The sequence below is a fragment of the Belonocnema kinseyi genome, chromosome 6 (assembly GCF_010883055.1).
Source record: "Belonocnema kinseyi isolate 2016_QV_RU_SX_M_011 chromosome 6, B_treatae_v1, whole genome shotgun sequence".
Taxonomy (NCBI): domain Eukaryota; kingdom Metazoa; phylum Arthropoda; class Insecta; order Hymenoptera; family Cynipidae; genus Belonocnema; species Belonocnema kinseyi.
In genome coordinates this window covers 127,863,003-127,876,585 of record NC_046662.1, presented here as the reverse complement: position 1 = coordinate 127,876,585, position 13,583 = coordinate 127,863,003, and the positions used below count along the sequence as shown (strand labels likewise).

General features: G+C 35.0%; 1 protein-coding gene across 3 annotated transcripts in view; it reads right to left on the bottom strand.

Moving 5' to 3' along the window:
* Nucleotides 1–13,583, bottom strand: part of LOC117174044 (zinc transporter ZIP13 homolog) — a 120,753-nt gene that overhangs the window by 14,413 nt on the left and 92,757 nt on the right. For all 3 annotated transcript variants that reach the window (XM_033362691.1, XM_033362692.1, XM_033362693.1), the window contains one exon: nt 2,677–3,540. In XM_033362691.1, coding sequence (XP_033218582.1) covers nt 2,677–3,540 — 864 coding nt within the window. The remainder of the gene's footprint in view (nt 1–2,676; nt 3,541–13,583) is intronic.

Sequence of the window (13,583 nt, the reverse complement as noted above, 5' to 3'; positions counted from 1 at the left end):
TGTGTGTAATGTTTTGCGCGATCAGGACCTCTGGATTATCGCCGAGTTGTGTTAGGTCGGCTTTTCTCGTCTCCCGGCTTATATGGCATTTTTTCGTTACTACCAACATTTACCGTCTTATTTTAATTGTAAGTTAGTTGGGTTAGACCAAAAGCCGCTGGAAAATATAGTATGAGATGATTATATACTTTTTGTGTTCCATTCCCACCGTTCTCCTATGTCCCAGATTCCACTGATATAAACACCTCCCTAGTAGAAAAAACCCTGTAAATAATTTACCCAGTAATATGCCGGGATTATTGAAATTAGTTAATCGCCGAAAGAGCGCTTGGAGGAATGGCCCCATCTCACCTTTACCGGAACAATCCGCTTCCTTCACTTCACTTAGGGGTCCGGAACGAGAGTCAAACTCCATAGGGGCACTTTCGGCATCTCAACGAATCGTTTTATTTATATTTTTCTTTTATTTCCTTTTTTATATATTCATCTTCGGACTTCGATAACTCTGAATGAGAGCAACTGTCAGTAGATCTTGATGATTAACAACCAACAAACACACTAGTCACGCTACAGTCTAGTGTTTCGTTCCAAACACGCAAAAGTATTTCCTTTACTTTTGGTGGGTTTCGAGTGGTACTAGTTGTTGTGAAAAAGAGTTCCACTCAAACAAGATGGTGGTCGCCGACGATCCTGGAGTCAACGATTGGCGGATAACATCGAGCCAAGTGATGCTGTGTTTTGATTAGCGCAACAGCGAAGGACCACCAAGCGAACCTACTGACTAGGCTACGCGCACTACGACATCCTCGTTCCGGATTTTTGATAAGTCACATAATTTCTGATTGTACCGATGACCATAGCTATTGTAAAGCAAACTAATGTAAATTGTAAAAGAGAATAACGATAAATAGAAGCGAAAGACCATGGACAAACCTAGGAAAGTTTTGCTCAGGCTATAATATGAAGGAGTAAGTCCGTTGTTTGTCTTCTGGCAGCGAGTTTTGGCGGCCGGGTGTTAATCAGAAAATAACATAACATACCGCCAAAACGCTCAGACAGTTCTCTAAGTTCTGTGCGATCAAAATTTCTATTTCGCTTTCAGCGAGTACCTTTTTCACAATATGGAGGATGTGTAGAAATTTAATGGAACGTCCGAGATTATAGGTATTTCTTTTTCCGTCGACCTCGCTTTTCTAATTTACCAATAGAGAGAGAGAGAGGTGAGAAATGAGAAGTTTGGCTTCTTGGTCCTCACGCCTTAACTTATAGGTTATGTTCGCGCGGGCGAGTTATCCCTCCCTGTCCATTTATTATGGTGACGAAATCTTTAATCTTTTTTTTTTATCGGAAAGTCCGATCTTGAAAATTGTTCGAGTCGTACCTCGTGATTTGTCCTCGTTTGTGTATTATAGTTTGTGGGAACCGATCGTGAGTCCTTTATCGTGGTAAGATAAAGGTTTGATTCTTTTTTTATGCAAGAATACTTGTCTGACTTACTCTTCATTTCGGTCGTTTTGCCGGGAAAATAGTTTTGATATGCACGGTTTGTAAGCTTCGCTCCAAACTTTTCGTATAATGCAAAATAATGACGTGAGTAGATCTATGCAACGGCGTGAACGGCATCGAGCCTCAAGAGGAAAAATTTGAATTTTATATAGTAGATATAATTTATTACATTATTTTAAATTCGTATCATAATTTATTATTATTGTCTTTTTAGACTAGTGCTTCTAAATCACATTAAACTACGGTAAAATCTATTGTAATGTGCCTTTATTTAATTCCCAAGTGAAACAGAAGTCCATACACGGGTCACCCTCGCTGCTAAGGTAGCAATTAAGTCCCTTAACCGCCAGGCGACTCCCCTTCATTGGCTTGTACAAAATTGTCTTTATCTAAAGTGGGTATAGAATCACTGTATGAACTTAACCGCCACCAGTGATAGTACGCTGCCGCATTGAACTTTATTAGAAGTACTTGAATTTGCCTGAACGTTTGGCCAGGGTAAAGAAAAACGGCAAAAAATCGGTTTGCGAGTTCAGCCGGTTTTTCGAAAGTCGACTTTAAAGGTACAAATTCGACCAAGACCTTTGAATGCATATAATTATCCTCGGCGTCAAACCTCCCGCTCGACGTAAGTTAAAACGCAGTGAATACACAACCCGTCACAAGCACGTCACAATTGGTCACCCACCCCAGTAATATTTGCGCTCGAGATGGCTTAACATCCGGACTGGTCCCGAGTCGAGATTTACTGCGCGGATAATGCCGTTGGTTAATGAAGCATTCATGTCGCGAAAAAAATATTACACTGGAACACTGGAACTAACGCGCTGAGACTGCGGCTCTCAGGCTGTTTGCTACACTTGGCTGAGAATAATCTCCCTTTCGACCCCGGGGCTCCTCTTATCACAAAACTGCGAGGGCCATCACTTTTAGGAATATAGTAAATTTGATGTTACTAATTCCAGATTCCCGTGTATATTTGCTGTAAGTGTACTTGACAAAAATGATCTAGAAAATCTAGTTGATTACTATTTCTAGGAATAGAATGAACTAGACCAAATAGAAAAATTCTTATCTCAAACATTTCTGCCAAAAATAAGTTAATGAGGTCAAATAAACTTCTTTCTGGAGAATGGATTCTAAAATCAACAGAATCTACAATAAACTCACCCACTCCACTTCCACTGAAAAGGACAGCCACCAGAGCTCCAAAAATTCCCCCAGTTGCGGTGAGTAATTGAGCTCTTGCAGCATCCCACCTATTAAAGCCACTTCGCAGTAAAATTGCGAAGTCTCCAACTTCGTGTGGTATTTCGTGGACAAGGATAGCAAATGTCGTAAGGGCACCAAGTCTAAAGGAAATTAAGAAGGAACCACCGACTGCCAAACCATGCGTAAAATTATCAATGCAGTTTGCCATAAGATTCAAGTATCCAGAAACATGCTTAGGCTTATCACTCTCTTCACCTGTCCGTCGTTTTTTTTTCTCATTTTTGGTGACTGACTTGATCAAACCATTCCTAAGGGACTCATTTGTGCTTACTGAAGCAGACGGTACCAAAACATTGGTGTGAGATCCATTATGCAAAACACCATTCATCGCAGGCACAACATTCTTTTTCTGGATACTAGATACCAAGTTTTCTTCAGGATATACTAGAGTTCCATTTTTAGTTGAAGCTCTAAATACGTTAGAACCTTTATTCAAGTTATATTTGAATACTATTACCGATTGGCCTTTCACAGAATCCTTAACGTTTATATTTCGCTTGCATTGCTTTATGAAATCGTCACCATCTGATGATATGAGACAATTGTTATTTTCAAATTCTCTCAATGATCCTTTTTGCAACAAGTCATCGTCCTTCCATTTGAAGTTTTGGGTAACTTCTCTTCCTTTCTCTTCTTGTTGTTTTTCTTCAAGACAAATTTCGCTGTCGTTAATGAACATCTTCTCAGCGATAATGAAGATTAGAAAACCTGCCAATACCCAGAGTCCACAGGTCATCGGTGGATGACTGTTGTCATCATTAGCTGAAAGCAAATGCGATTGTGAATATATATGTTACTTTGAATCACTATCATGTTATCAACATAAGCAGAGTTGTATAATTTTCTATTGATACGCAAATTGACACTTTCTAAGTATATATACACAAAAATAAGTTGAAAGTGTATTTTTTCTTTTCTGTATAACTAAACTTGAAAAGTACTATAATCGTGTAAAATGCGAAGTAGAAACGCACAAAAGCGCGAACAAAGATTGGTATAAAATAGAAAAATATTTCTTGTTTAAAAATATATATTTCACTTGAAATCCATAGAAATACCATAAAGTCCCTATAAATCCTTCGAAACCTTTTGAAATCCATTACAAAATAATAATACCTTGAAATTCATTGAAATATCTTAGGAACCCTTGCAATTGATAATTGGTGTGAAAATTCCTTAAAATTCTTTGAAACTCGTGAAAATTCCTTAAAACCTATTAAAATCCTATGAAATTAAAAAAAAAAATGAGAAATCTCTTTTATTTTTTGGGATGCTGTGGTAAACTTTGATTACGGCTTCAATTTTCCTGTATTTTTATAATATATACATATGCATTAAAAACTATTTATTGATACATTACACTGCCTGGCTAGATCTTAATCCTTAAGAAAATTCGAAGTAATTCTTGTAGGATGTTTTGCGCAGATTGCGACTTTCTCTTGCACGTCACATTTTTGGGTAAAGCAGGATCGAAATTTAAAAAAACGCATTTTTAATACTTTGTGGAACCTTGTAAAAAATTATAAGTCACATTAGAATCTTTGTCGGTGTCACAAATAAAATTTTGAATCTTTTAATTGGAAGTTATTATTTAAAAATCTAACTTACATTTTCATGGAGCCATTGGAAACCGCTTTTTTATTTAGTTAAAAAAAGGTGTTTTTGAAACTTTTTTTAGCTTTTCAAAAAAGAATTTGACGTGTTAGAATAATCAACGGTGGCTCAAATGAAGCTTGAACGTTTTTATTTAAAGCTATTATACCAAAAAACCAAAAGAAGTCACCGTCGAGCCGTTGGCAATCGTTTTGTTAGTCGCACGCTGTACCCCGTGCTTTCTACTCGAAGCGAAAAGCATGGGCTAGGGCGCGCGACTAACAAAACGATTCCCAACAGCTCCATGGTAATTTCCTTTGGTTTTTTTTTGTATAATAGCTTTAAACAAAAACGTTTTGAGTCACCTTTGAAGATTCTAGCACGTCTCATTATTTTTAATATGCTTCCAAAAAGTGTCAAAACAGTATATTGTGATGCTAGTGCGCGAAGTCGTGAATAACCGACGCACACTAGTATCACTGTTGAAACAACTACGTACGAAGTGTGCGAATACCTGACCGATTTTATTCATAAACGGCATTTTTTTCACCTTTCGACTAAGATTGACTAAAAAAATTGACGTGCTACTGTTTTTTTGTTAACAAATTCGTAATAATGTCGAACGTTTTTATAATTTGCTCGATTCGGAACATATTTATTACAAAAAGTTTCAATTATGAGCATTTTTAATTTGGAATCGTATAATTCTTAACATTCAACTGGAAATTGATTAATTGCGTATTAATTGCGTATTAAGCCATTTTAAAGTGCACAAGGAGAAAATCAGAAAAACTGGAATAATTACCTGAAAGCGTTGTAAAACTTCCCGGTTTATGTGATATTTAGTCAGGTGTGAATGAGATGCTAAGCTGTCGAGGCGCTTATCTGTATACATTGACACTTTTTGACATAGATTGAACAAAAAGAATTAATAGTCAAAAATCCTAATTTAAATATACATAAAAGATTTGATTAATTAAAAGCTTAAGAAAACAATGAAAAGGAAAAATGACAGGAATTAAATTTTAATTAAATCATTAATTAGGCAATAATATTTTTAATCGATGTCATTTTACGTTATTAGTCATCTTTTAACAAAATTTGAAAATTGGCAACAATACTGAATTCATCAAATAAATCAATTAAGGTATAGTTAAATTTATAAAAATCCTTTAAAATGTAATTGTACGTTCGATTGATAAAAATAGTGCTTTAATAAAGACTATAGGAAAATATAATGATTGGAATTAAAAAAGGGTAATAACCTTTCCAATTGCTCAACTTTTGCCAGTTTTAAAACATCTATAGTTGCAAGAATGTAAGTTCACGGACTTCTAGAATGAATTGAATCGCTAAAGATAGGCAATTGAATTATTGAAATCAGTGGCGCGAAAGAACACCGTCCGAGCGTGCGAAATGCAATTTTACAAATGATGGCTAAATGCTCGCGCACAGGTGTTCGACAGCCGAAAGCAGTGCCTATCCCATCCACTAAAATCAGGGTGTATATTATAATCCAAACAAATTAGCAGTCTTAATTTGACCGCGCGACGGACTCATTTTTACGATCTACGTCGTTATTAATTTTGAGCTCTTTTATACTTACACCTTTTCGTTCTTTTCCGAGTGATGGGACTGAAGTAAAATTAAAATTGAAAGAGTCGAACAGAAGTAGTCAGTTGAGTCCGCTACGGTATTACATTAACTAAGCTTTTTATTTAGTAATAACTGGTCCTGACTAAAATCAAATTAAAAGCGGACAAATTGTTACTGATTTTACGGATTGTAACGGATTATGTCAAAAAGAATTTATCAAAGGGATAGTTTATATTGTGAACTCAACTTACTTTAAATTTATTCATCTTTTTTATAGATAAAAGTTTGGTACTCCCTTGGTTCAGTCATTTCTCCGATTTTAGCAGAAATTGTTATGGAGGATTTTGAAGGTTTTTGCTTTTAAGAAGTTATATGTGGCTTTGTTTTTTTTATTTTCGGTATGTTGAGGATACCTTTTTATGTGTTCCTCTGGCAAAGTTGCAGATGGTTGTCAATGCTTTTAACAGTTTTCATCAAAAATTTCAATTTACCCATGAAATAGAAAAGAATAATAGAATCGTTTTTTTAGATAGAACTAATTAAAGGTCAGAGTGGTAATATTATTACCAATTAGGACAGGAAAAATACATATTCAGGTAAAATTTTTAATTTCTTTTCTGCTCATTCTTTTCAAAACAAAGTTGCAGTAATCAAAAATTTAGTGGACAGAGTTCTAAGTTTGTCACATGTTTCATTTCACAAAGGAAATTAGAATATTGTTAGGAATATCCTTTTTCTAAATCATTACCCATAAAAGTTAATTAGGAATAATATTAAAATTAGAATTCAACCAATCAGAAGCAGACCAAGCAATCTTTTGACTGCAGATAATTACAGGGATTAGGAGAGTATAGTTCCTTTAATACTTTTGTTCTTATATTTGTTGATCATATTTCAAAAACTATTGAATTTATGTTGAAAAAGTTTAAGATTCATACTATTTTCCGTATACAAGTTAAAATGGATTCAATAATAACTTTTTGCAAGGATGCTTTGGATAATTTTGAAAAGGGTGATGTCTCCAAGATCACTTGCAAGATTTGTTCGTTTGGAAAGCTGTTATAAGAGTGTTCTTGCCAGACATACAAATGAATTTATTGATGTTGACCATGATTTTGATTCGGATAATGTTGTAATTTTTCATAGTGAAAGTAATGAGAGAATTTATGGAAATGCTTTACATTAAAAAACAAAGAATTTATCTGTTAATTAAAAGACTAATTTGGAAAGTTTAAACAAGAGTTATTCTAATATGATTAATTATATTTAGCTCTGAGTTTCCATACATTTTTAATTTTCTTTAATTTTTCTAGTTCTGATGAGCTTATGATGCATTCAATCAAGAACCCAACGACCAAATTTGGACAACCACTACAAAATGTTCCCATTGGAATTTAGAAAATAAAAAGGAAACAAGTCTCCCCCTCCCTTCTCCCTAAAAAAGAAAAAAAGAAAATTATTTATATTTACTTTGGACGAAAATAAAAAGGAGGAAAGAAAAATGAATTTTTTTTTCATCAATTTGAGTATTGGACGTCAAATATGGATTTTACATTGGATTATTTTCCTATTTGAATATCCTACATTTTAATTATGATGCATTTTTCAGATATGTTGATAACCGCTTTACGTTTTAACCGTCACCGGATATTTCAAATATGTGTATGATAAGTTTTCATTTCGAACCTGATTTGATTCTCAAATGTCAGGAAGAGAGCGCCGTGATGTTGGCGGTCTTCCTTGCTGCATGGGTATTTTTTATTTTTGTACTTTATGTAAATAAAATGTTGTTTGCCTTGATAAGGTTGCTATATGAGTGCCGAAACGTTGGTGCTTATTTTTTACATATGTTTTTTTTTGCTATTTCATAATAATAAAAATAAAGAAGGCGAAAGAAATGAAAAAGAGAAGGAAGGGTATTTGGTTGGTTACCTTCTCATTTTTCTTTCCACTTTTTTATTTTTGTCCGAAGAGGAAAATTATTTTCTTTTCTTTTTTAGAAGAAAAAAGTGTTTTTCTTGATATTTTTTCAAATTTCAATAGGAAAATTTTATGATGGTTGTCGAAATTTGGTCGTTGGATTCTTAGTTTTATTTTCAGGAATTCTGCGCATTAATAAAAAATCTCTCGCGACTTTTCCGCGCTCCCTTGAGCAAAATAAGCAGCGTTTTAAATTTCCTTTGTTCCTTATACCTAAACCAAGGGTATTCATTTCTGAAGTTTCCTTTCAAAGATAATGCAAAATAAGGAAAACATTCAAGAAAATCTTATCGAAAGACAAGTCACAATATTGAGTCGGAAATTTCTGTGACCCAATAAATACTTTGTGAAATGAATGTTTTTATTTTAGAATAACGATTGCTATAAGAAAAGCCAAGCTAGTCAAATTAATTTTCAATGGAAAGAGAAAGATCTAGAATTGAAAAACTATTGATCAACACTTTCAAAGGTATTAATAGATCTTTCGATTTTTAAACATCTTTTTTACTTTAACAACTCATATCCGAACACATCCATTACTCAACTATTGAAATACCTAGCTCAGTAATTATTCATTCCAATATTTTTCTCGGTAGAATGACAGAATTAGTTTTTGAAATCCGAATTTCTACCAACTATGTCGAAGAAAATAGTTTCAGAATTTCATTTACGGGAACTACGGGACACGAGTTCACTGTAGGGAACCTAGTTTTCCGCACTATTGGGTCCGTAAATATAGAAATCCATGAGGTGGAATTTTCTTTTTTAATCAAACCTTAGGGCGTACTTAGTGGTAGAGATGTATAGTTCGCGAGCTGACATAGGGTTCCCGGCAAACACTAGAACTAGCAGACAGGTAGTTTTCAGATTGTGTAGAATGAAAGATTACTAGAGTACGCACTCGCGAGAGCCTATGCTTACAACCTACACTCCGTAGGAACTACTCGATAAAGTATTTCTAGATACAGTCGGATTTCTACTAACCACGCTTCATTAAAATCGTCCTATACTAACCATGCAAGATCATCTTAGTGATTATTGCATTTCGGTCGCGGTCCCTAATCTAAGAACCACCACCCTTCCGCACCCCCTAGCTATGCATTGATTCTCTGGCTATGATGCACCTAGGAGTATACTAACAAATCAAGGGGCTTCTTTTGTTAGTAAAGTTTTACGAAAATGGCCAAGCAATTTTAGAATAAAGCAAGTAACCACCTCGGATTGTAGGCTTCAGACCAACGGGGCATTAGAAAGAAGTCAAGCGGTTCTAATGGAATACATCATTGGAGTTAGTTGTTGACCGAATAGTGAGAACGTCATCCTCATTTCCAAATAAAAGGAATATAGAAACCTATGTATCGTACCTTCTGGAACTAATTATCTGATTAGAAGAGTTACGCGTATTGACCGCCAAGAACTCGATCCAGACATAAATAAAATCGAAAAAGAAATATGATAAAAATATCAAACCTATGAATACTATGTTAGGTGACTATGTACGAATAAAAAAGGAAGTTCGTAAAGGGAAATTCGACAAATATTATAATTATCGTCTTTATAAGATAATAGGATTTTCAGAGGACAAAACATTAGGGTAGAGGCAGTGGAGAAGACACGAATGTCCAAACATACGGATAAGATAAAGCTCGTTTTATGTGAACAAGACGAAGCATTACATGTCAATAAGAAAGGGTTTCTAGTTGATTAAGATGGATATATACACGTTTATAGTGATGGCTCTTGCGTGCGTAATGCGAAGAGATCAGCTTCAGCCGGTATAGGGGTATGGTTCGTTATGGTTCGGAAACCCATTAAACATCTCCGCTCGAACAGTCGGTTGTCAAACTAACAACTTCGCAGAAATCGAAGTTGTTGTTATGTCTGTAGAACAAATTAAGGGCAAACATTAGGAAATTCGCGAGCTGATTGGCTCTCGAGTAAACTGAACTGTATATAGTTTTATATTGCTTGCAGAATTCGAATAATTTTTGTATTGTCTTTTTATAACTACTATCGATTGAATGAAATGGATATCAATGAGAATGCCAACAGTGCTAGCAATTACCAACTCTTCTGTGACCATAAGATTTTTTAGCCACGAACTATGTAAACCAGACATAGTTTTAAGGGTTTCAGGCATCACTGTTTTCAAATTTCCATTAATTTTGCAAAATTAATTTGTTCAAACAAATTGTTTGAACAAATTATTACGCCATTAACTAATTTTGCAAAACAAATACTAGAATCAGCGTGAATGGAAAAAGTTACATCAGACATAGTTCTTTTATGTTTTCAATTACGCTTTTTATTAAACAAATTAATAAATAATTAATGTTGTAAATTTAATGGAACTATTTATGTTAATAAGAAAGGCAAAGGAAATAAAAATACATCAATTATTTAAGGGGTTTTTAAGTACGCGTAATCCAAACATGCGATTAGTTCTCCAAAATTACTTTGTTTAAACAAATTATTGCCTAAAAAGATTTTTTGTATAAAAAATGTCAGAATTAGAGTCTATGTCAAAAATTATGTACGAGATTGTGTTGCAACTAATGGCATATTTAAACGCATCGCAGAACGTTTTGTATATCATATTCAATTATTTAAAAGATAGAAAGCAACTCTCCGCATTCCCCAGGGTTTAGACTGGCATGAATATCATTCATGCCTGCGTTTCTTACATTTTTTTATTATTTTTTTTTATTTTGCGTATATTTTTTGTTGCTATTTTTTAATTTATTGTTAATTAATCAATTAATTTTTTCTTGTATGTTTTTTACACTTCTGATATTGATCATGTAAGTGCTTCAAATTACTTCGATGCTTTTAAATATGCCATTAGTTTCAATACTATGTCGTATGTAATGTTTCACATAGAATACAACATAAATTTTATTTACATAAATATTTTTCATTTGAAATTGAATTATCATATTTTTATTTTCTCCAAGGATATTCTTTTTTTCAATGAATTCGAGAGAATCCTGAAGAAGTATGTGTGTTCTCTAAATTTTTTATGAATTCTGAATAGTTGTTCAAGTTTATGCTGATGACTGACTCTCGGAGTATTCAATGCTCTTCTTGGGATTCCGAAGTGGAAAAGGTCACCAAAGAGTTTTGTCCAGGCAACGTAAAACTAACTGCGCAATACGAAGGGCCGATTTCTAAGTATAACATACTAAAAATTTGAAGTTGATCTATCGATTCACAATTGTCTTTTCAGCTACCATGGGATGTTTGATGGGCGAATTTCAAATCGTGATTCAGAAGAGCTCGTCCTATGCGTATGGGACTATCGTTTACGGGGAGTACAAATTCAACTTGAGGATTCTGCATTACGTCGAAAACGAGAAAATCCGCCCAGGAGATTTGCTTCAGTTAAAAGGGAACCTTCAAACTGACCAAGGTATACATTTTATAATGATACCAAAACGATGATTATAATAATTTATATTCAGCAAAGAAATCTATTGAGGTTTGTGAAAATTCGTACAAAACAATAAACTAAGAAATTGGAAACCAACCAATTGGTTAAACCTTAAATAAAAAACGTAAAAATAGTTTGTATTACATAAAATCTATCTTATATGGGAAAGCTAAAGTTTTTATACAAAACATACAATCTGAAATGCAATGTGAATAAATAATTTTATTAATTGACGCTGTTTTTTTGTTTATTGTCGATAGAAAAGGGATTTTTTGGAATTCACATTATGCAAAGTTTCGATTTTGCATTTTCTAAATAGAGGGGTTTTCTTTCTTGATTCAAGTTTGAAGGGAGCTTTGATTTTTTTCTATTTCTTCCGAGTTGAGAATATACGTCTATAGTTCACATCGATAATTTCACCTGTTAATTTGACATGTCAGTGATATGGGCAATTACAGGTGCGAATTACATGTGGAAATACATTACAGATGAAATTACATCTTCAATTACACCATAAACTTCACCTATCCTTTACACATGTAATTTGTAACTTTAATTACAGATGTGAATCGCATGCTCAATTCATAGTTGAAATAACAGTTATAGTAGATAAACTTTTACTTTTTCGGCCTGCTGGCCTTAAAAAATTCACTTGCTTACACTTCCATTTTTTTTACAGAATTTTCTTACATCTATCTCTTACAAATACCATCCATCCACACCTTATAACTAATCCGCTCGCTTCCATATTCTAACCTTCCTCGCTGCGCCTCGCCTCGCACGCATGGCTCTCTTTCCTCGCTATGCCATGCATTGCCAGCCTCTGTCTCGGCGACTAACGCCTAATACTTAACTATTTACAATATTTACCATTTTTCTTACATCTACTACCTCTCCTCTTTACAATCCTTCCTTCTCCATTCTTCTTCCTCCTTCCTTCTCTTCTTCTCCATCTTACTCAACACCCCTTCACTCATGCTATTGCCCTTTAGTCCCCCTTTCATGCGACAATACCTCCATGCTTATCCCCCTCCGTTCCACCTACTCACATTCCTCCAACCAGTGCTTAACTTTTGCATTCCCCTTCCCGCACAAATCACAAAGTTTCTTCTCTCTAGAAAGCCAGAACCTATTATAATTCTCCATGCAACCGCATCTCATTCTCGCTATAAGTTCCTGACTTCCTTGCTCTCCTTTCTCACACAACTATTGCGCTATCTCTTTTGGCATAATCCACACATAGTTCCCGTTAAACCTTGATTCTCCTAATCTCTCCTCTCCTTCTGCCTTCTCTTTCTCCGTGCCATTTTTTTGAGCCAACTCATATACCTTCCCTCCTCGTGCACCTTTCTCACTTCATCCATTGATAATGCATTCGTTCTAAAATACTTTTCCCTTTCTAGCATCATCTTTGCACCATTACGTCTGTTCTCCTTCTCCCACCAAGACTCCCTGACCAGCTTACTTCCCCCTCTTCCAAAAATTTTTCCTCATATTTACACGCTCGACTCCCTGTTATAATCCCTAAACTTGTAAAATTCCGTAAAAGAACACACTCATCACTAGCTAATCAAACAATTTCATTCCCCTTTCAAAATCATCTGCGAAAAACCTCTTCCCTAGCCCTCACACCTGCCTCATCACCACATTTGCCCTTCTCACTCTCTTTTTTATATGACCCTCCACTCCCCCATTCCTTCTAAACAGGAAGCCCAGGTACACAAACTCTTTCACCTCCTGCACCGCTTTGCCTTTCCACTCCCCTCCCTTGTCTCTCCCACCTCCTTTCCTGAATACCATAACATTTAACTTGTCCGCATTTAACTCTAACCTATTTTTTCCAAGTATTTTCTCAACCCTTTTATCATCTCCTTTAAAGCTAAGCGGGCACCCTATCCTCAACCCCTTATTCATCTAGAATCCCTCAAAGATTCCGTCCCCTCCACTGCGAATTTTTTTATCTCCTCTCACCCTTGCATATTCATGATCACATAGTCTATCACCGATAGACCCATCTTACTCACATACGTGTATTCTCCCTCTTCGTCCCCTTTTACCATACCATTCGCCACCGCCCCGCCTCTGTCCTTCATCCAGTCTCTTAGAATCTCCCTCTCTTTATTTATTATCTTATCCTTCCTCTTTCGAAGCTCTCCCCTTTCCGGTACAGGCCCCTTTCCCCTCCAATTCTTGCATTGACCCCCCC